General features: G+C 45.0%; 1 protein-coding gene across 4 annotated transcripts in view; it reads right to left on the reverse strand.

The window, feature by feature from the left end:
* Positions 1-2,599: 2,599 nt before the first annotated feature.
* Positions 2,600-22,176, reverse strand: part of LOC124870090 (low-density lipoprotein receptor-related protein 8-like) — a 138,762-nt gene continuing 119,185 nt past the window's right edge. Inside the window, exons 14-19 of one of the 4 annotated variants that reach the window (XM_047368567.1) lie at positions 16,471-16,612; positions 16,181-16,333; positions 14,695-14,982; positions 13,873-13,941; positions 4,658-5,017; positions 2,600-3,781 (exon numbers count right to left, since the gene is read on the reverse strand). In XM_047368567.1, coding sequence (XP_047224523.1) covers positions 4,677-5,017; positions 13,873-13,941; positions 14,695-14,982; positions 16,181-16,333; positions 16,471-16,612 — 993 coding nt within the window. In that variant the 3' untranslated portion in view covers positions 2,600-3,781; positions 4,658-4,676. Of the gene's footprint in view, positions 5,018-13,872; positions 13,942-14,694; positions 14,983-16,180; positions 16,334-16,470; positions 16,613-22,176 lie in introns of all 4 variants that reach the window. The other 3 variants (XM_047368568.1, XM_047368569.1, XM_047368566.1) reach the window with 3 other exon arrangements.

Raw genomic sequence — 22,176 nt, forward strand, 5'->3', positions numbered from 1 at the left:
GTAGGAAACAGTGGACTGCAAGGCCTCATGTTTGTGAGATAAGACAAAAGGGATTGAGTGCAAGGAGATTGAAAAGATGCAGGATTTCTGTCTGACAGAGGAAAGCCATCTCATTTCCCTCGAGGATTTCTTACAGCCACGCTGGCTGCCCTGCTGCAATGACCTGAGCAAATATATATCCTTAGAAGAAGATCGCGACAGAGAGGTAGATGAAATGGGAAGCTTTTCTATTACTCAAGCATCAGCGATAAAGAATCATTAAAAAAAAAACCTACCACGTCAAAGCGCTATCAAATGAAAATATGTTTTTGAAAAGGTAACATATGTTTCTGAATATTTATGAATTTAAGCCAGCCTTCTAGCTTGTGCATACTAGCATATCCACACATGTATGGGAATAAATTCACCATCCCCCACCCAAACAGGCTTTAATGTCACAATGAATAAAGGGGCTCATCTCAGCCTTTGTGAGCATGTGTGACACCTCTTTCTTCTGCTGCAGGCACCAGTGGACCAATAAAAAAATACTTATCACGTAGCCCCTGAACTGGGTTTGCAACAAGAAGGCAGCTGAGTCTGAAGACATTTGCTCTGCTTTCCTTTAATAACAATAATGGACCGGATTTGTCTACTGTGGGGGTTCTGTCTGCTGATAAATCACTTGCTCAGTGCATGAGAGTGAAACACTTTTCAGTCAGCGACGGTTTACAGTGAGAGGTTTACAGCCACAACACAGGTTTTGCAAGACCAATTGGCTTCAGTGGTTAACAGAGATACCCTGTAGAAAAGATGCTTATGTCCACTGTAATGGTTTTAAGGATGGCACAAATGTACAGCAATGGAAAAAAACAAGCACAATTAAAATATACTATATCTTATCAACAGGCATTGTTTATTACTTGAATCTTGTCCTCTATTTTTTCCCAGATTGATAAAGTGCATCTTCATAAACACGTTCAGTGATTATATTCACCGCAGAAAGTAGAGACTTATAAAAGCATCTATCCTGTTTTTCTCAACTTGGTTGTATTCATAGCTCACAATAGTTATATTCACGTGAAATAAGTAAAAAAAAAAAAAAGCTTGACTGGAAAAAGGGAACTGAAAGCATCTAAGCAAGCAGCCTTGAGTTGCTAAACAGTAATGACAATATGTACAGTAGACCGAACTCTGAGATCAATCTATACCAAATTAAACGTGTGAAGGCAAAGTGTCTGGGAGGAATTCATGTGGTTTCAAAACTTGTCCAATGAGAAGGAAGTCAGGAGTAATGTGGCCTTAAAGCAGAAGCTCCAAGATCTAAATAAAAAAGACTCCCTACAATAGTAGAGATATGGAACCTTACAAATCAAACTTTCTGCATGCTTAGGTACTTCCACCAGGACCTAAAATGACATTGAGCTCATTTGAGTTTTTCTCCCAAACTGTGCCATGTTCAGAACATGCAATGTTCATCATTCTGAAGCCGTTGTGACGAACTGTTAATTTAGATAACTGAATACATATCAAAGTATTTCTTGAAGTGAATGATAATCTAGAGCTCAGCTTTAGAAATGATCCATATTTCATGATTAGATTTACCTTTTAAGATGTTAAACTGCAAGCATTCTTGGTCTGTCTCTTCTCAACCTTGGATCAGACTATTCTTCCAGGCAGTGGTAAATCATGTCGAGTGTTTTAAAACTGCTTCACGTCTGAAACAGAAATATTTCGTTTTGGCCTTGGTTATTTAATGAAATGTTTTGGTCTTTAGTGTCTGATGATGTCACTGAGCAATTTCTTCTAGCCGAACCTTTGATGCTGCATCAGACACAGGACAGAACCAAAAAGAGAGCCCAACAGGATTTATCAAGCCTAATCCACTTAAAGATAAAAAAATTTATTCGGATGCAGCACCCTACCTTTGGTTTTACCTTCTTGCACCTGCAGTAGAGATCAGAGCCACCTTATCCACCGAGATAACATTTTTGACAATTTAGCTTCTAATTTCAAATAGAGGAACCCCCAAGATGTCAGCATAACACAGAACCAACAGCCTCCCAGAGTGACCGCCCCAAGCGGACAGAACATGTAGAGGCTGACAATCTCTGCTGGTAGCAGAGAGAAAACAGAGCTGAAAGAAGTCTGTGAAATCCAAGAATTTACCCATCAGATTGATTATTGAAAGATTCAGACAGATTAGATTTTATTACGTGACAGATAAGAATCTTTATTATATAAATCTAATTTAAAATAGGAGTTCATTTGCTACACAAGCCATGGATTTAAAAGAGCTCTATGGGGAGCCTGGCCTGGTCAGTGGTGATTTCTACATGAAAAATAGAAATTCTAAGAACATTCAGGTAGAGGTTGTAATTTCTGCTTTGGTTATAATGAACTCTGACACATTAACTCTCAATTTTCCCCAACAACTGTCTTACCAGAATACCAAACCACACAAACAATGTAACCTACTGTGTACTTTCACTCACGGTTACACAAAATAAGTGTCAGTTCCTTCCTGTTTTTCTCCATCCTAAGTCACTGATAGAATGTCTTTCAGTTCAGGGTCCAGACAACGTGTTGTGAAAATGAAAAAAGAAAAACAAAGACTGCAGACTTGTTTTTGTCAGATTTTATGTAACAAGAAAAAGAGATATTCAAAACTAATTAAGAAAATTAAAACATGGAACCAGCTTGTCCTTAATACAGTCCATCGTTAGATGTGCAGCAACTGGCTGATCCTTTTTCTTTTTATGGAAAAACACAAGATTAATATGAGTAAACAAAAAAAGGCACAAATAAATACAAAGCAATCTTCTCACTGAAGGTTAAGGTTTAAAAATCTTTAACAGATGTGGACTTTTTTTCCTTTCTGGGTGAAGAATGTGGGGCATCTTAATCTTTTATGAAGGCTAACATAAAACAAGAAGGTTTTCATACAAAAATGATGCTAAACGATGCACAGCAAGAAACAACAAAAACTAAACAAACCACTTTGGTGGATAACTGATTTGAAACAATCAGGGAAAAACAGTGCTTTCTTCATACAAATAAATTAATATAGGTGTCAACACTTTATCTAAAATCTTATATACAGCTCTTCTTTTACAGAATTATACAATACATTATCAAAAACGTTATGAAAACATATTTACAACCCGATGAATCAAAAAGCACCCTCAAAGCTTTTCTACTGTCCCAAACACACACACACACACTCACACACACACACACCCACACACCTTCTTCCATGAGAAACACAGTACAGAAGGCCTTCTAAGAGAATGTGCAACAAATAGCATCCAAAAACAGTTTTAAATATGGCTATGGGATAAACAATTGGCACACATGCATTTCAACAGATCACACTGGGAATTTTAAAGTTTCTAAATGAAGTCAACTGTGTCAGTGATGAGGCTAAACCAGCATGAAACATGTTCACCCGCATCATCAGTCGGCGCCAAGCGCATTGCATCAGAGTCAGATTTTCTGTTGTTGTTTGGGGTTACATCACATGACATGTCTTCCACCCACAGCAGGCACCTGCTAGGCTCTCCTGCACGGCGTTATCTCAAACTGTCTGCTCAAATAACGGCCGCCTCAGTGGGAGGACAGCTGGCCACAGAATCCACTGTGCAGTATGTGGGTGAGAGTGTCTCACATAGAACAATGAATGGCTGCATTTTCAGCTGGCGAGCAGTTCTGCATGCTGCTTGTGTTTGCAGAGGGCGAATGCATCTGGTCCCTGTCCTCGCCAGAGGAACAGCGGGAATCTGACACCACTGCACGGCAGGTGGATCTGTGTGTGTGCATATGTCACAGTCAAAAGCGGGTCGTCAAATGAAATCATTAACACTCAGTGATTTTTATCAACCACAGAACACCTCATCTGGCTGATATCTACAGTCCATTGCTTTTCTCAGACCATTTAACATCCCAACAAGCTACAAAAAGAAGAAGCAATCTAACCTCAGCACCTTTATGCTTATAGAACCAAACATGGTGAGTCTCAACTTTTTCTTTCCACTCATCAATAAATAAAATAAAAAATTGAAACCAACATTGTTCAACTACATTGTGACCTCACCCCAAAAGGCTCTGAACCAGAAGAATATATCCACAAAAATGTTTACAACACAAGACTTGTCCAGTAACAACATTTGGGACTGGGAACACCCATCTGCACAGATTGTCTCACCAACACAAACAGCTGCCCCAGTTTAAGAGCTCCTCTTTCTTCAGCAGCTGTCCCAGAGCTCCACTGCCAACAAGGAATACCATAAATCTCAAATTAACACATCAAGGACGACAGAGAAGCTCAACCATTCCCTTTGTGAAATTTAAGACACACACATCTCCCTCAGTGTTCAATAGAAAAGTTAAAAACAGTGAGTTTAACTTAATTTTTTTGCTTCAGGAGCACTTTAGCACACACTGGTTAATTCGTCATTACCTCCCAGCGTTTATTTAGAAAAACACATCCATGAATTTCACTCCTAAAACATTATGTTGATCTAATAATAGATGTCAGAGCATATATATGAAATTTGATAAAGGAAATGGCTGTATATGGCTAAATGAGTCAATGCTATGTTGTTCATCCCTTCAGTAAACATAGTCCAAGTTTATTCTTACTTCACTGTGTGTGTGTGTGTGCTTGAGTGTCCATCTGCACCTGCAGTTGGTTCTTTGCCTCACTTTGCAGTGGAGAGCATGGGCTGCTCCGTGTACCAGTGAGTTCCTGCATCTGGCATGCCTCCCCCTAAAGGCAGGGCGATGAACTGTGGGCATGTGCCACCCCCTGCTCCTACAACACCCATGGTGACCCCTTGAGGATACGGGTGGTGGTGCACGTGGTGTCCCATGGTGTCGGTCCTTCCGATGTGGATCTCGTCCTCCTCACCCTCGCCGGTGGTTTTGCGGTAGACTGGATTGTCAAAGTTCATGCTCTTGGTGGAGTTGTGCCGCCAGTTCCGCCACACCAGGTAGAATCCAGCGCAGACCAGGCCGAACACCACTGTGGCAACGATAGGAACTGCATGCGTTTAACACACAGTAGCAGGGACATGGGAAGGGGGGAGCGTTAACGAAGCAAACGAGTCCATGGTGTGAAATGACAGGCACAGAGAGGAGAAGAAGCAGCATGCAGAGGACAGAGGGAAGAGGGAGCGTAATGGCGCCTGTGTGTGTGTTTGTGTGTGGGTGGTGCAGCATGGGTTAAAGATGAGTCAGACAGTTACCCACAGATTCTAAACAGACTCAAAATAACCATCATTAAGGCCTAGATTTGAAGTACATTTGTTTTAAGGATCCTAGTAGGAGCCTTCACATACTTGACTATGTGGTGGAAAACCATCACACTAAATTGGCCTTTAAATAAGCATTGTAATTTCACTGCATTATCGAATTACACCAATTTAACACTGTTAACGCTGTCAGGGTTGATCAACACCTTTTGAGTTCTCCAGCCGTACTATGATCTTATTTTATTACGTGCCAAATGAAATCAGTCCATCTGAAAAAGGGGCTGATTCAGGTTGTTCCCGTTCATTTAAGGCAGAATTAGGTTTTACTTTAAAGCATATGGACTGTAATGCAATATTTTTAGGATAATTTGGTTTGCTTTTTTTATATCCAGTGGATTTAAATCAGGCCTTTTATTTTTAAAGTAAATACACTGTGATTTTTAAATGTTATTTTTTTGTCAAGACAAAATCAAAAATAATTTAAGTTGTGTGCCTTTGCAAGTAGATGTAGCCACCTTGACAAGACCCAGACCTTACTGTCAATCATTTGGCTGTCGTCCTGGTCTTTTTGCTAGAGCAATGAGACCTTTGCTCAAGACAATGAGGATTTAGAGTGATGACTGAACACCTAATGGCTGACTGGCAGACTACTCTGCCGAGAGATAGATTACATTAGGACAGAACAGAGAAACTTAGAAAGCACAGTGTGGTCCTGTTAAAAATGTCTATTCATCTCTAAGGTTAAAGCCTGTATTACTTCTTTGTTCAGGCTAAATCTGGACATAACACGATCTTAAGAATGTCCTATTTAAATGTTTTTCTAGGCTAAATAAGGAGTATGATTGGCTGACCTGAAATAGTACCCACTACTTGTTAAAAAGTCAGGTCACCCTAATTCATTGTGATACTAATGAATTAAATCTCTTTCCATCTTCAGCTTTCTAGCAGACAGCTACAGGTTTTGGACCAATGCTGGCTGCTTTTAGGAACTGTTCAGAACTTCATCCACCTTGTCAAAAACCTCGTTGTCATCCAAAAAAAGTAAACCCAGAACATGATGCTTCCACCACAACATTACACTGTGGCTATGGTGTTCTTTCGATGATGTGCATTGTGGTTATTTTCTGCCAAACAAACCATTTGGAATCAAGGCCAAAAAATCCCGGTTTGGTTTTATCCGACCGTAACACATTCTCCCACAAGGTCTTAGGGGGTTGCAGCCAGATCAAGGCGTTTTCTCTGGAACAAAATAATTGTGTCTTGTCACTCTACTCCTTAGCCTAGAGTAAATAATACAGGACACTCTTGTCACACGCAGACCACAACTAGGGCTTGTGGGAAATTTCTGCAGCTTCCTCGGTTTTACTGTTGACCTCTTAGCAGCTGGTGGCTTTTGAAGAAATGTTCAGTTTCTAATTTTATTTTAGCTCCATATTGTTGCAACTGCCTTAACTGTGTCATTGTAAACATATATATAATGTTAGATAATGTTTTGTACAATTCTTACTAATACCTTTGTACAATGAGAGCCTTTGTAACCTCTCTGCAAACTATGGATTTAGTTAAAGGATGAGAAAATGTCCTGAAAACCCTACTAGGACAGCTCAACTTACTGCTAGGTCATCATTACGTGATTCACTATGATGGATGGGAGGTGTGTACTGAAAACTGAATGCTGAAATTGAATCAAAAGGTGTTTCAACAAGTATTTGTTGAACGGGATGATTGCATGTTTTTGTTTTCTTTCCCCTTTAATGACCTAATTTTGATTTTAAAAACAATGTACAGGATAAATATCACAATAACAGCATTTTTTCATATCACAAAGCCCTGACATTTGAGCTGGGGTGTGTACACTTTTTGAGATACATTGCGTTTTCTAATTGACCACTATGATCAGAAGGAGAGGCTCTAAAACAAATCATGAAAAAAAATATTGATGGTGTATTTAAGGATTAAAGAATTTTGCAGCCAAATGATTCAGTCTGGGTTATTATTCCTAAACAGCAATGTTCCAGAACAATGAAGTTCCAGAGCCCACGCTGTGCGTGGAGGCGAGCCCGACTATTTCTAGTCGATATCTCTCGACCTCCCGCACAAGCTCAGGCTCCTTCCCCCCCAGCGAGGCGACATTCCACGTCCCTAGAGCCAGCCTAAGCATCCGGGGATCGGGCCGCTGAGGTCTCCACCTTCGTCCGCCACCTTCGTCCGCCACCCAATCCTCTTTGCACCGGTCCCTCACGGTTCCCCCTACAGGTGGTGGGCCCACTGGGGGATGGCCTCGCGTCTCTCGTTCGGGCTTGGCCCGGCCGGGTCCCGCGAGAAGCAACCTGGCCACCAGGCGCTCTCCGACGAGTCCAGACCCGAGGCCTGGCTACAGGGTGGGACCCCGGCTCCGCCGTACCGGGCGACGTCACTTGCCTTGATATTTTGTTCTTCATGAGGGATTCTTGAACCACTCTTTGTCTGACCCATCACCTAGAGCCTGTTTGCCATGGGAGACCCTACCAGGGGCATTTAGGCCCCAGACAGCCTCTAGGATCATTTGAGCACTCAAACCCCTCCACCACGTGAAGGTGGCAGTTCAAGGAATACATCGGCCAGGGATGTATTCAACTCCCACCTCCGGGAGAGCTTCGACCAGATCCCGGGGGATGTTGGAGACATAGAGTCCGAGTGGACCATGTTCTCCGCATCTATTGTCGATGCTGCTGCCCGTAGCTGCGTCCGTAAGGTCTGCGGTGCCTGTTGCGGCGGCAATCCCAGAACCCGGTGGTGGACACCGGCAGTAAGGGATGCTGTCAAGCTGAAGAAGGAGTCCTATCGGCTGTGGTTGGCTTGTGGGACTCCTGAGGCGGCTGACGGGTACCGTGAGGCCAAGTGTGCTGTGGCCTGGGCTGTGGCAGAGGCAAAAACTCGGGCCTGGGAGGAGTTCGGTGAGTCCATGGAGAAGGACTATCGGTTGGCCTCGAAGCGATTCTGGCAAACCGTCCGGCGCCCCAGGAGGGGGAAGCAGTGCTTCACCAACACTGTTTATAGTGGGGGCGGGAGACTGCTGATCTCGACTGAGGACATTATCGGGCGGTGGAAGGAGTACTTCGAAGATCTCCTCAATCCTGCCATCACGCATTCCGTGGTGGAAACAGAGGCCTCGGGGACTCGGGGTTGGACTCTTTCATCACCCAGGCTGAAGTCACCGAGGTGGTCAAAAAGCTCCGCGGTGGCAAGGCTTCGGGGGTGGATGAGATCCGCCCTGAGTACCTCAAGTCTCTGGATGTTGTAGGGCTGTCATGGTTGACACGCCTCTTCAACATTGCGTGGCGGTCGGGGACAGTGCCTCTGGACTGGCAGACTGGGGTGGTCGTCCCCCATCATAAGAAGGGGGACCGGAGGGTGTGTTCCAACTACAAGGGGATCACACTCCTCAGCCTCCCTGGTAAGGCCTACGCCAGGGTATTGGAGAGGAGAGTCTGACCGATAGTCGAACCTCGGCTTCAGGAGGAGCAGTGTGGTTTTCGTCCCGGCCGTGGAACACTGGACCAGCTCTATACCCTCTACAGGGTGCTCGAGGGTTCATGGGAGTTTGCCCAACCGGTTCACATGTGTTTTGTGGACCTGGAGAAGGCATTCGACTGTGTCCCTCGTGATGCCCTGTGGGGGGTGCTCCAGGAGTATGGAATTGGGGGCCCTTTATTAGGGGCCATCCGGTCCCTGTACGAGCGGAGCAGGAGTTTGGTCCGCATTGCCGGCACTAAGTCGGACCTGTTCCCGGTGCATGTTGGACTCCGGCAGGGCTGCCCTTTGTCACCGGTCCTGTTCATAACTTTTATGGACAGGATTTCTAGACGCAGCCAAGGGCCGGAGGGGGTCTGGTTTGGGGACCAGTGGATTTTGTCTCTTCTTTCGCGTATGACGTGGTCCTGCTGGCCCCCTCTAGCCAAGACCTACAGCATGCGCTGTGGCGGTTCGCAGCCGAGTGTGAAGCGACTGGGATGAAGATCAGCTCCTCTTACTCCATGGCCATGGTTCTCGACTGGAAAAGGGTGGCTTGTCCTCTTCAGGTTGGAGGGGAGTTCCTGCCTCAAGTGGAGGAGTTTAAGTATCTCGGGGTCTTGTTCACAAGTGAGGGAAGAATGGAGCGGGAGATCGACAGACGGATCGGTGCGGCTGCCATAGTAATGGGGGCGCTGTGCCGGTCCGTTGTGGTGAAGAGAGAGCTGAGCCGAAAAGCAAAGCTCTCAATTTACCGGTCGGTCTACGTTCCTACCCTCACCTATGGCCATGAACTTTGGGTCATGACCGAAAGAACGAGATCCTGGATACAAGCGGCTGAAATGAGCTTCCTCCGTAGGGTAGCCGGGCACTCCCTTAGAGATAGGGTGAGGAGCTCGGCCATCCGGGAGGGGCTCGGAGTAGAGCCGCTGCTCCTCCACATCGAGAGGAGCCAGTTGAGGTGGCTTGGGCATCTATACCGGATGCCTCCTGGACGCATTCCTCGGGAGGTGTTCCAGGCACGCCCCACCGGGAGGAGGCCCAGGGGACGTCCCAGGACACGCTGGAGGGACTATGTCTCTCGGTTGGCCTGGGAACGCCTTGGGCTCCCCCTGGAGGAACTGGAGGAGGTGTCTGGAGAGAGGGACGTCTGGGTGTCTCTGCTGAGTCTGCTGCCCCCGCGACCCGGTCCCGGATAAGCGGAAGACAACGAGTACGAGTACGAGTGTGTACACTTTTTGAGATACATTGCGTTTTCTAATTTACCACTATGATCAGAAGGAGAGGCTCTAAAACAAATCATGACAAAAAATATTGATGGTGTATTTAAGGATTAAAGAATTTTGCAGCCAAATGATTCAGTCTGGGTTATTATTCCTAAACAGACTTCTTCCTTAGCTCCCTGCCCTAGCTGCATTCGCTAGCTTCACACTATTCTCTGATGTACCGTTGTTGAACAACAGCAATGAAGATAAACTTGTCTTCTACCTAAAAGCCTTCTTCAAAAAGCAATATCACTCAGCATGCTGGCGAGCTCAGCAGTTTAGTTCTTCATTGGAGAAATTCTGTCTTTAAAATTGTACCCTGACATTTTGTCTGAGATATTATTATTATTTGATTATTTTAACATGGTTTTAGCTAATGAGATAATTAACCTATGACTACAGTTATGGTAAATGTAGCTGATATTTAATTAGGCCCGAGCAGCTAAGCGCAGCGAAGGCCTATTGTAATTCAGGCCTATTGTAATTCGAATGTTTATTATTTTTCTCCGGGCAAATGAATTGCCTTTTTGGGGGCCTAAATATATTCAAAAACTCACCAAACTTTACCCAAAATTGTCCCCCTAGTGAAATTTAAGGTTTTTAATGGAATTGAAAATGCGCGTGGCTAAACAACTCTACAGCTCTAAATTGAGATAGGCCAACTGGTAAGTCCTAGAGAGTTTAAATTTGGTACATAGCTAGAACTCCCCAAATCATGAAAAAAAAGTCTCTTGGGGATATTCCCTAAAACGCACAGGAAGTCCACCATTTTGGGTCAAAGGGTAATTTTTGGATGTTTTTCACTTTTCATACATGTCGAACTTTAACAAACTCCTCCTAGTGATTTTGAGCTACCGGCTACACATTTGGTCAGTATGTAGTTAAGGCATTGGGGATTAAAAGTTATCAAAATTGTGAGTTTTTGAGCATGCTGAAGGGGGGTTGACCAGGCCTCAAGGTTAACCTTCTCGCCGCCAAATTTCGAACAGCAATGACTTTCACATAAATTGGCTGAAATACACCAAACCTGGTATTATTGATCCCTCTAAGGTCACCAGCAATCCTATCTGGTCAAATGATGACATCATCAAAGCCACACCCCCTGAGAACAGGAAGTCACTTTCTTCACTTAGAAAGGTGCCTCTCTGACCCTCTTGACCCAATCAACTTGAAAGTGTGTCAGAAGACAGATAACTAGTGGGTCTAACTTCATTTGAAGCACAGTGACTTTTCATAAAAGGGTGTGGCCGTGGTGGTGCTGCAAAGTTGGATGTAACGCCATGGCCATACATTTGAGTTTAATTTCCACATACAACATCTGATCTGCACCAAATTCAATATGATTGATCCTTGTCCAGTCCCCAACAGCGATCTGATGACATATTTGGTTGGCGTAGCCTAATTCGTCCACAGCGCCCCCCAGAAAATTTAAAAAACAAATCAGCCCCAAGCCATGCTTTGACCGAGGATTGTGAAATTTGGTACACATATGTAACTTGTCAAGACCTACAAAAAAGTCTCTTGGAGCGATAGCCCAAACCCAACAGGAAGTCGGTCATTTTGGAATGAAGTTGCCATTTTGACCCTGGATCTGCCCTTTCTAGCCAGCATATCTGAGCAAACTCCTCCTACAGCTTTTGACTTAGAGGCTTGAAAATCACTCAGTATAATTTTAAGGCATTGGGGATTAAAAGTTATCAAAAGGTTTTTGATACATGAAAGCGTGTGGGCGTGGCCAAGCCTCAAAATATGACTTCTCGCCATAAAACACGAAATTGACATAGCTCCTACAAGGATGGTGACAGACACATAAAACCTTTTGGGATTGATCTGCCACTAGGCCTAAACAACACTCACTGATCAGATGCTGACATCATCAAAGCCCCGCCCCCTGAGAACAGGAAGTGTCATATTTTCCTTTAGAGAGTCAGTTTTTGATGTTCTTTATCTAATCAATGTGAAACTGTTCCAGGTAACAGATAACATGATGGTCTAAGACAGTCTCCAGTACTGACTGGTTAAGCTTCAGGTTGTGGCAATGGCGGCGTGGCGAATTCTGATGTCACACCACGGCCATACGTTTGTCTCTAAATTACATATGCATGGTCCGATTTATTTCAAACTGATTATGGTGTATCTTTGTCAGCCCCCAAACAGCTCTATTGGATTACATTGAAATTTGGATCAAAAGCGCCCCCTAGGACACTTCAATGGCTATATCTCCTTCATACATCATTGGATCCAATGGAAATGTTGTATACATCATCATGAGTTAATGATGGACATGTTGACACAGTCAATTGATGACATCACTTTAGCCCCACCCACTAATAAACAAACAAATGTAGCTACCATATGGAAGGTCCGATTCCCTCCAAACTGAATATGGTTGATCTTTCTCAACCCCCAAACAGCTCTATTGGATTACATTGAAATTTGGATCAACAGCGCCCACCAGGACATTTCAAGTGCTCTATCTCCCTCATACATCATCTGATCCACTTGAAATTTAGTATACATCATCAGGGATCAATGCTGAACATGTTGCCACAGTCAGTTCATGACATAATTTCAGCTCCGCCAACTAATAAAAAACTCACTGCAGCTTCCATCAGGAAGGTCGGATTTCCCCTAAATTTTAAATGTTTCTTGACAAATGAGAACTCTGCATGTCCGAACATCATATGACACGTCGCTCACAGTCCCTCCTAATGGCAGTGTATGGAATTGAATGGCAGCCTCATCGGTAATGCACAGGCGGTGATGCCAGGCTCCCGCGGTCACTGCACAGGCCGAGTTGCCTGAGGTGCGATGGCCTTAAATGCTGCTTACAAGAAGTCCTTGCTAAAGCATTACCCACAAAACAACACAATATAAGGTGAATGATGCAGCATGGCAAGAACATCAGAACCACAGAAAAAGTTAGACAGTTAGAGAGGAAGACCCACGGATGAGTGCTTGCCCATCTAATTCACAGCTCTGGATGTGTGATGAGCTCAACAAACAGGGGCCTTAACAGCAGGTATACAGTATATACACAGAGCCTGCAAAAGTATTCATATCCCTCAGTATTTTCACATTCTTTTATTTTACAACCACAAACCTCAGTGTATTTTTTGGGGATTTTATGTGATGGACCAACACAAAGCAGCTCAAATTAAATGCTCTGATCAGACAACACCAAAATAAAACATTTTGACTAACGCACAAAACAGTGTTTGTAGAGGAAATCATTTAGAACACATCATCCCTGTGATTAAACATGGTGGTGGCATAATCATGCTGTGGGGGTGCTTTTTTTTGCAGAAACAGGAAGCTGGTCAGGACTGATGGGAACATGGATGGAGCTAAATAAAGAGCAATGCTGGAAGAAAACTTAGCAGAGGATGCAAAAGACTGGACACTTCCATAAGCACACCCAGAACCACAATGAAATTGTTAAGGTCAAGGAACATTCGTGTGTTAAACTGGCCCAGTTGAAGTCCAGACCTAAATCCAAATAATAATTTGGAGGATGATTTGGAAAAAAGCAGTTCAGACACCCCCATTGAATCTGGCTGACACTAAGCAGTTTTGCTAAAAAGAAAATGCTTGCATCTGTCATTACAGAGAAAATGGTTCTCCAAAGTATTGGCTCAGGGGAACTGAATACAAATGTATACTACCCTTTTAATACTTGTATTTGCAAAGATGTTTAAAACCCACATATCTCTTTCCTTCTGCTTCCCAGTTATGTGCTACGTTATGTTGGTCTTTTACATAAATACCAAGAGAATATATTGAAGCTGTAGCATGAGATCAATGTGAAAAAGTTCAAGCGGTATGTATAATTTTGCAACGTCTTCTCTGTGACCAAACACAGAACATAGGGACTGCATGTAGCTTACCAATAGGAATGACCACTCCGAGAACTGCCACTGTCAGGTTCTCACCCAGCACAAAATTCTCACCACCAGCTGGGGAAACAGAAGAAATGAGAAATTAAATGGTGTAAGAGTGAGGGGATGAAAAGGCAGCAATGTAACAGCAAAAAGTAAAAAGGTAGGTAAGATATAAAATGTGGGAAAAACAGTGTGAGAGATAAGCAGAGCGGCGAGGAAGGGCGAGCTGGTGGAAGGGAGAGGTGATAAAACAGGGAGGCGAGAAGCGGGTGACCATGCGTTAATGGCCATGAGTGTTTTACAAAGAGAGAACGCGACAAAGATGAAGGATGACGAAAAAAAAGCAAAATGGAAAAAGGAATGTAAAGGATGCACCGCCTGGTATTTGCCAGAGTGTGACTTTGAGACACCCCTGACGTTCTGCACTTCATGTATCCAGCCTCCATTTAACTGCATTAGAGCAAATTTGCATTCAACATACTTAAGAACACACTTACAAGTCAAGCATTTATGCTGCAACACAAATTTCCTCCCAGACATGCAACCCACACGCTCCCACATGAAGTACAATTTTATAAGGAGAATAGCATAATTTTCAAGGTGACAATTATTCCTGCAGATGGCTGCTGAGGCTGGCAGAAACCCCACTTCAATGTCATTATTGCAACCAAGAGGAGATTGTTAGCTCTGTTATGACAGGAAGTAGATCCATAGATGCAAGTAAAGAAGGAGGCTAAGTTTGCAGTTGTTTCATTCCAATTTCTAATCATTTTTCATCTTAAAACTTTAACATAACTACATTGAGACTACATTTTCTACCCAACTCACAGTGTTGGGAGACACTGCTGTCCCCTGCAGATGTGGTTGACATGACCATAGCTGTGGCCGTGGAGTGGGAGCCCAGTGATTCTGACTCTTGTGATGACAGAGGCTGCAGGGTACTGAGTGGGGTGAGAAACTCAGGAGGAGATGGAGCAGCGGTCAGATAGGGGACATCATCTGCCAGTGAGACTCCCCCTGAGGACGGAGCGATGCCCTCAGCAGCAGTCTCTCTGGTGTTGGGTGTAAGTCTGCCGGTAGGTGGTGATCTCACAGTCAACTCATCTCTTGGTGCTGCTAAGAGGAAAGTTAAAACAAAGCAGAACATTTCAGAGATGCATACCATATTTAAATAAAAGACGATTTAAATGTTATCTGATAAAAACATTGTCCATGTCTCATTTAGCTACTTCTCCCTTTTCTAATCTTCTTTAAAAGACTCTTTTGAGTTGGATCTACAAAAAAGTGTTAATAAAAACACAATATCGTCATCAAAGAAAATCTGTCTCACCAAGCACAAGCCACTTGTTGTTCATCTATTATTATGAGCTCTTAGTTTAAAGGTGAGAATCTTAAACTTCTATTAAGAGACTCTTATTTTGAAATAAAAAGGAAGTAGGTCTAGGAATGCCTTGTTGTGTTGATGAGCCAGGTAATTTTGACTCTTTGTAAAACTTTGTTACAACAGAACTACATTTAACTCCTGTGTTGTAATTTTTCCGGTTCCTGGTAGAAAAAAAAAATGATTAAAGAGTGGCTAAAAAATATGAATGATTTCTCAGTGCTGGTCAAGCCTTAGCTAATAACACTGAAGTTAGTACCTGCTTGAGATCTTCCCACCGGTGGCAAACTAAAGGGTTATTTCAGTTTTTCATTGGAATACATTTGATCATCTCACACTTCTCATCAACACTTTGACTGGTCTAACCGAAACTGGATTATTCTACACTGAACTCAGATGATTTAAAACTTTAAAAAATTTAAGAAATCCTTCATGTCCCAGTCCAGTTCTTAGATGTGTCCCTGGTCCAACAACAACTTGAATAAAATGACTGAATTACGTCCTCGGCATTCAGTCAAGTTCTGCAAAAGTCCTGCTAATGACCTAATTATTTGATTCAGGTGTGTTGAAGTCAGATGTTGCAAACTGTGTTCCAAAACATGTGTATAACCACCTCCCACCACCTGCACACCCTTATAACTCTTTACTCAAGTTTATACATCTTGTTCCATTCTGGACACTGTAAAAGCTGTTTAATGTTATTTTATTTAGACTTAAAAAATAAATAATTTTTTTTCATTATGTATGCAAAACATATCAACAGACAGTCTCGGGTATTAAAGTATTGTTTCTGACCCGAGCTCTCAAGATCCCCTTAAGGCTGGGAATCGCTGCTCTAGGTGGTCATCATGTGTAGAGGAGGATCTTTTTATTCACACTGTATTCAACAAACACTTGCAGTCCCTCAAGCGCCACTCTTAAACAGACCCTCACCTGGTACACAGCCCCTCATATCAGGCCCCAGGTCCTGTCCATCTGGGCAGGCGCAGGTATATTTAGGAGAGTGTTCGGTGATCTGTGGTGCTTTAAGACATAAATACTCGCAACCCCCATTGGCCACACTGCCCATATTACAGCTGTCAGGACCTGAAAATAGAAACCAATGAGAGATAAAAAGATGCACACAGTTGTGTGTGCATCATAAGACAACATAAGCATAGAGTGGAGGGATGGATTTGATGACATTTCTGCAGACACATGTGACTCAAAGACTGAACACGCACCTGGTGGCTGTCGGAGCTGGTGGAAGACCACAACGTCATGGGGGTCATTCAGGTTTTCAGCCAGAGCTTGGATGTCCTGACCAGTTAACCTATTGGCCATAAAAACTGCTGCCTTGTCTCTGTCGGTCCAGTAGATCCGGTCCTGCAACACAGAAGATAAAAACAAATTTTATTCTGTTAGTGTAACCATGGCTTTTAGACAATACCTCAACATTTGTGTTAAAATGTGTGTTAAATTCAAAATCTCAGTTCATCACTGGCATATCACATCTTAATCTCATTGCAATTGCAGGGAGTGTATTCATTCCTGCTTACACAGAGTTGGTGAAGTTCTAACCCCCGAACCTCAAACACCGAAGGTTCAGATATCTTTACAAGTGTCATACAGAAAGTATATTCCAACAAAGACAAAATTGAATTACCTTCATTTCTCTATCAAGAAAGTTCCCATTTGCTATTATGACAGTTTTCCATTTAGAGGAATTAATCTTTCCTACAGCGACATCTGTGGTTCAGAGGTTACCCAAAGGCCCAAAGTTGTACCTAAATATTAAATGTTGTGATTTAAATTTGTCATTTTAGTAACGTGGAGAATTTACTAATTTGTACTGTAGAAAGAACAAAGCTAGTATATTCAGGATTTTACTTTATATTTGGGACCAGTTTATACTCGTACTCGTCGTCTTCCGCTTTATCAGGGACCGGGTCGCGGGGGCAGCAGACTCAGCAGAGACACCCAGACATCCCTCTCCCCAGACACCTCCTCCAGCTCCTCTGCGGGGAGCCCAAGGCGTTCCCAGGCCAGCCGTGAGACATAGTCCCTCCAACGTGTCCTGGGCCGTGTCCTGGGCCTCCTCCCGGTGGGACATGCCTGGAACACCTCCCGAAGAAGGCGTCCAGGAGGCATCCGGTATAGATACCCGAGCCACCTCAACTGTCTCCTTTCGATGTGGAGGAGCAGCGGCTCTACTCCGAGCCCCTGCCGGATGGCCGAGCTCCTCACCCTATCTCTAAGGGAGTGCCCGGCCACCCTACGGAGGAAGCTCATTTCAGCCGCTTGTATCCGGGATCTCGTTCTTTCGGTCATGACCCAAAGTTCATGGCGATAGGTGAGGGTAGGAACGTAGACCGACCGGTAAATCGAGAGCTTCACTTTTGGCTCAGCTCTCTCTTCACCACAACGGACCGGCACAGTGCCCCCATTACTGCGGCACCTGCACCGATCCGTCTGTCAATCTCCCTCTCCATTCTTCTCTCACTCGTGAACAAGACCCTGAGATACTTGAACTCCTCCACTTGAGACAGGAACTCCCCTCCAACCTGAAGAGGACAAGCGCCCCGGTGCATGCTGTAGGTCTTGGCTCTAGGGGCCAGCAGGACCACGTCATCTGCAAAAAGAAGAAACGAAATCCACTGGTCCCCAAACCAGATCCCCTTTGGCCTTGGCTGTGCCTAGAAATCCTGTCCATAAAAGTTATGAACAGGACCGGTGACAAAGAGCACCCCTGCCAGAGTCCTACATCCACTGGGAACAGGTCCGACTTAGTGCTGGCAATGCAGATCAAACTCCTGCTCCGCTTGTACAGAGACTGGATGGCCCCCAGTAAAGGGCCCCCGATTCCATACCCCTGGACCACAGGGCATCACGAGGGACACAGGTGAATGCCTTCTCCAGGTCCACAAAACACATGTGGACCGGTTGGGCAAACTCCAATGAACCCTCGAGTACCCTGTAGAGGGTATAGAGTTGGTCCAGTGTTCCATGGCCGGGACAAAAACCACACTGCTCCTCCTGAAGCCGAGGTTTGACTATCGGCCGGACTCTCCTTTGCAATACCCTGGCATAGGCCTTACCAGAGAGGCTGAGGAGTGTGATCCCCCTGTAGTTGGAACACACCTTCCAGTCCCCCTTCTTATGAAGGGGGACCACCACCCCAGTCTGCCAGTCCAGAGGCACTGTCCCCGACCGCCACACAATGTTGAAGAGGCATCTCAACCATGACAGCCCTACAACATCCAGAGACTTCAGGTACTCAGGGCGGATCTCATCCTCCCCCGAAGCCCTGCCACCGCGGAGCTTTTTAACCACCTCGGTGATTTCAGTCTGGGTGATGAAAGAGTCTAACCCCGAGTCCCCAGCCTCTGTTTCCACCAGGGCATGCTTGATGGCAGGATTGAGGAAATCCTCGAAGTACTCCTTCCACCACCCGATAATGTCCTCATTTGAGGTTAGCAGCCTCCCAACCCCACTGTAAACAGTGTTGATGAAGCACTGTTTCCCTCTCCTGAGGCACCGGTTTGCCAGAATCGCTTCGAGGCCAACCGGTAGTCCTTCTCCATGGACTCACCGAACTCCTCCCAGGCTTGAGTTTTTGCCTCTGCCACAGCTCGGGCCGTGGCACGCTTGGCCTCACGGTAACCGTCAGCCACCTCAGGAGTCCCACAAGCCAACCACAGCCGATAGGACTCCTTCTTCAGCTTGATGGAGTCCCTTACTACCGGTGTCCACCACCGGGTTCGGGGATTGCCACCGCGACAGGAACCGCAGACCTTACGGCCGCAGCATCAACAATAGATGCGGAGAACATGGTCCACTTGGACTCTATGTCTCCAATATCCCCCGGAATCTGGTCAAAGCTCTCCCGGAAGTGGGAGTTGAATACATCCCTGGCGGAGGGCTCTGCCAGACGTTCCCAGCAGACCGTCGCTATGCACTTGGGCCTGCCAAGTAGGTCCGGCTTTCTCCTCTTCCAGCGGATCCAACTCACCACCACGTGGTGATCAGTGGACAGCTCAGCCCCTCTCTTCACCCAAGTGTCCAAAACATGCGGCCGAAGGTCTGACGATACGACAACAAAGTCAATCATCGACCTCCTGCCTAGGGTGTCCTGGTGCCAAGTGCACTGATGGACACCCTTATGCTTGAACATGGTGTTCATTATGGACAATCCGTGACTAGCACAGAAGTCCAATAACGAAACACCACTCGGATTCAGATCGGGGAGGCCATTCCTCCCGATCACTCTCTCCAGGTGCCACTGTCGTTTCCCACATGGGTGTTGAAGTCCTCCAGCAGAATAATGGAGTCCCCAGGAGGGGCACTATCCAGCACCCCCGAGAGGGACGCCAAGAAGGCCGGGTACTCTGCACTACCGCTCGGCCTGTAGGTAGGCCGAAACGACAGTCAGAGACCTGTCCCCAACCCGAAGGCGCAGGGATGAGACCCTCTCATCCACTGGGGTAAACCCCAACACGAGACGGCTGAGCTGGGGGGCAACAAGCAAATCCACCCCAGCACGCCGCCTATCCCCGTGGGCCAGTCCAGAGTAGAAGACAGTCCAACCCCTCTTGAGGAGATTGGTTCCTGAGCCCACGCTGGGAGGTGAACCCGACTATTTCTAGTCAATATCTCTCAACCTCCCGCACAAGCTCAAGCTCCTTCCCCCCCAGCGAGGTGACATTCCACGTCCCTAGAGCCAGCCTAAACATCCGGGGATCAGGCTGCCGAGGTCTCCACCTTCGTCTGCCACCCTATCCTCTTTAGACCGGTCCCTCACGGTTCTCCCTGCAGGTGGTGGGCCCACTGGGGGATGGCCTCGCGTCTCTTGTTCGGGCTTGGCCCGGCCGGGTCCCGTGAGGAGCAACCCAGTCACCAGGCGCTCTCCGACGAGTCCCGACCCCAGGCCTGGCTCCAGGGTAGGACCCCGGCTCCTCCGTACCGGGCGACGTCACGTGCCTCGATGTTTTGGTCTTCATGAAGGTGTCTTGAAGATTATAAAGTTTATAAACAGTTTATAAATTTGTACAAATATTATTTAATTATTGCATGGATTTATGATTCTTTGAATACATCTTTATCTTTAATTAACTATCCCTATTCAGAGGTTCAGAAAATACTTTAGGCTACCAGTTCTCAGGAGTCTTGACCTGAGCATAAAACAGTTAATCACAGCAGTATAACCAGTGACGGCTGGTGAGAAAAAACTCAATAAACTATACTTGAACATAATCCATCCATGGTCACATGTCTGCTGCTAGATTTTTTGGTCTGCTTGGTCCAAATTCCTTTATCCATTTTTTTTCCTGGATCCTCATGAAGTTATTGTATTGTAAATAATGACTGAATATTCTTTCGCTGTAAAATTAAAAATTTTTGTGAAGAATCAACAACAAGTGGGACACAATCGTGAAGTTGAATGAAATTTATTGGATGTGTCAAACTTGTTTAACAAAGAAAAAACTGAAAAGTGGCACGTGCAATATTATTCGGCCCCCTTGCATTAATACTTTGTAGCGCCACCCTTTGCTGCAATTACAGCTACAAGTCACTTGGGGTATGTCTCTATCAGTTTTGCACATCGAGAGACTGATATTCTTGCCCATTCTTCCTTGCAAAACAGCTGGAGCTCAGTGAGGTTGGATGGAGAGCGTTCATGAATAGCAGTCTTCAGCTCTTTCCACAGATTCTCGTTTGGATTCAGGTCTGGACTTTGACTTGGCCATTCCAACACCTGGATACGTTTATTTGTGAACCATTCCATTGTAGACTTGGCTTTATGTTTTGGGTCATTGTCTTGTTGGAAGATAAATCTCCGTCCCAGTCTCAGGTCTCTTGAAGACTCCAACAGGTTTTCTTCAAGAATGGTCCTGTATTTGGCCTCATCCATCTTCCCATCTATTTTGACCATCTTCCCTGTCCCTGCTGACGAAAAGCAGGCCCAAACCATGATGCTGCCACCACCATGTTTGACAGTGGGGATGGTGTGTTCAGGGTGATGAGCTTTGTTGCTTTTACGCCAAACATATCGTTTTGCATTGCATCCAAACAGTTCAATTTTGGTTTCATCTGACCAGACCACCTTCTTCCACATGCTTGGTGTGTCTCCCAGGTGGCTTGTGGCAAACTTTAAACGAGACTTTTTATGGATATCTTTGAGAAATGGCTTTCTTCTTGCCAATCGTCCATAAAGGCCAGATTTGTGCAGTGTACGACTGATTGTTGTTCTATGGACAGACTCTCCCACCTCAGCTGTAGATCTCTGCAGTTCATCCAGAGTGATCATGGGCCTCTTGGCTGCATCTCTGATCAGTCTTCTCCTTGTTCGAGATGAGAGTTTAGAGGGATGGCCGGGTCTTGGTAGATTTGCAGTGGTCTGATACTCCTTCCATTTCAATATGATTGCTTGCACAGTGCTCCTTGGGATGTTTAAAGCTTGGGAAATATTTTTGTATCCAAATCTGGCTTTAAATTTCTCCACAACAGTATCTTGGACCTGCCTGGTGTGTTCCTTGGTCTTCATGATGCTCTCTGCGCTTTGAACAGAACCCTGAGACTATCACAGAGCAGGTGCATTTATACGGAGACTTGATTACACACAGGTGGATTCTATTTATCATCATCAGTCATTTGGGACAACATTGGATCATTCAGAGATCCTCACTGAACTTCTGGAGTGAGTTTGCTGCACTGAAAGTAAAGGGGCCAAATAATATTGCACGCCCCACTTTTCAGTTTATTTGTTAAAAAAGTTTGACACATCCAATAAATTTCATTCCACTTCATGATTGTGTCCCACTTGTTGATTCTTCACAAAAAAATTTGAATTTTATATCTTTATGTTTGAAGCCTGAAATGTGGAAAAAGGTTGAAAAGTTCAAGGGGGCCGAATACTTTTGCAAGGCACTGTAAGCTTCCAGCGGTGTGGC

Source organism: Girardinichthys multiradiatus, chromosome 6 (genome assembly GCF_021462225.1).
Source record: "Girardinichthys multiradiatus isolate DD_20200921_A chromosome 6, DD_fGirMul_XY1, whole genome shotgun sequence".
Lineage (NCBI taxonomy): Eukaryota > Metazoa > Chordata > Actinopteri > Cyprinodontiformes > Goodeidae > Girardinichthys > Girardinichthys multiradiatus.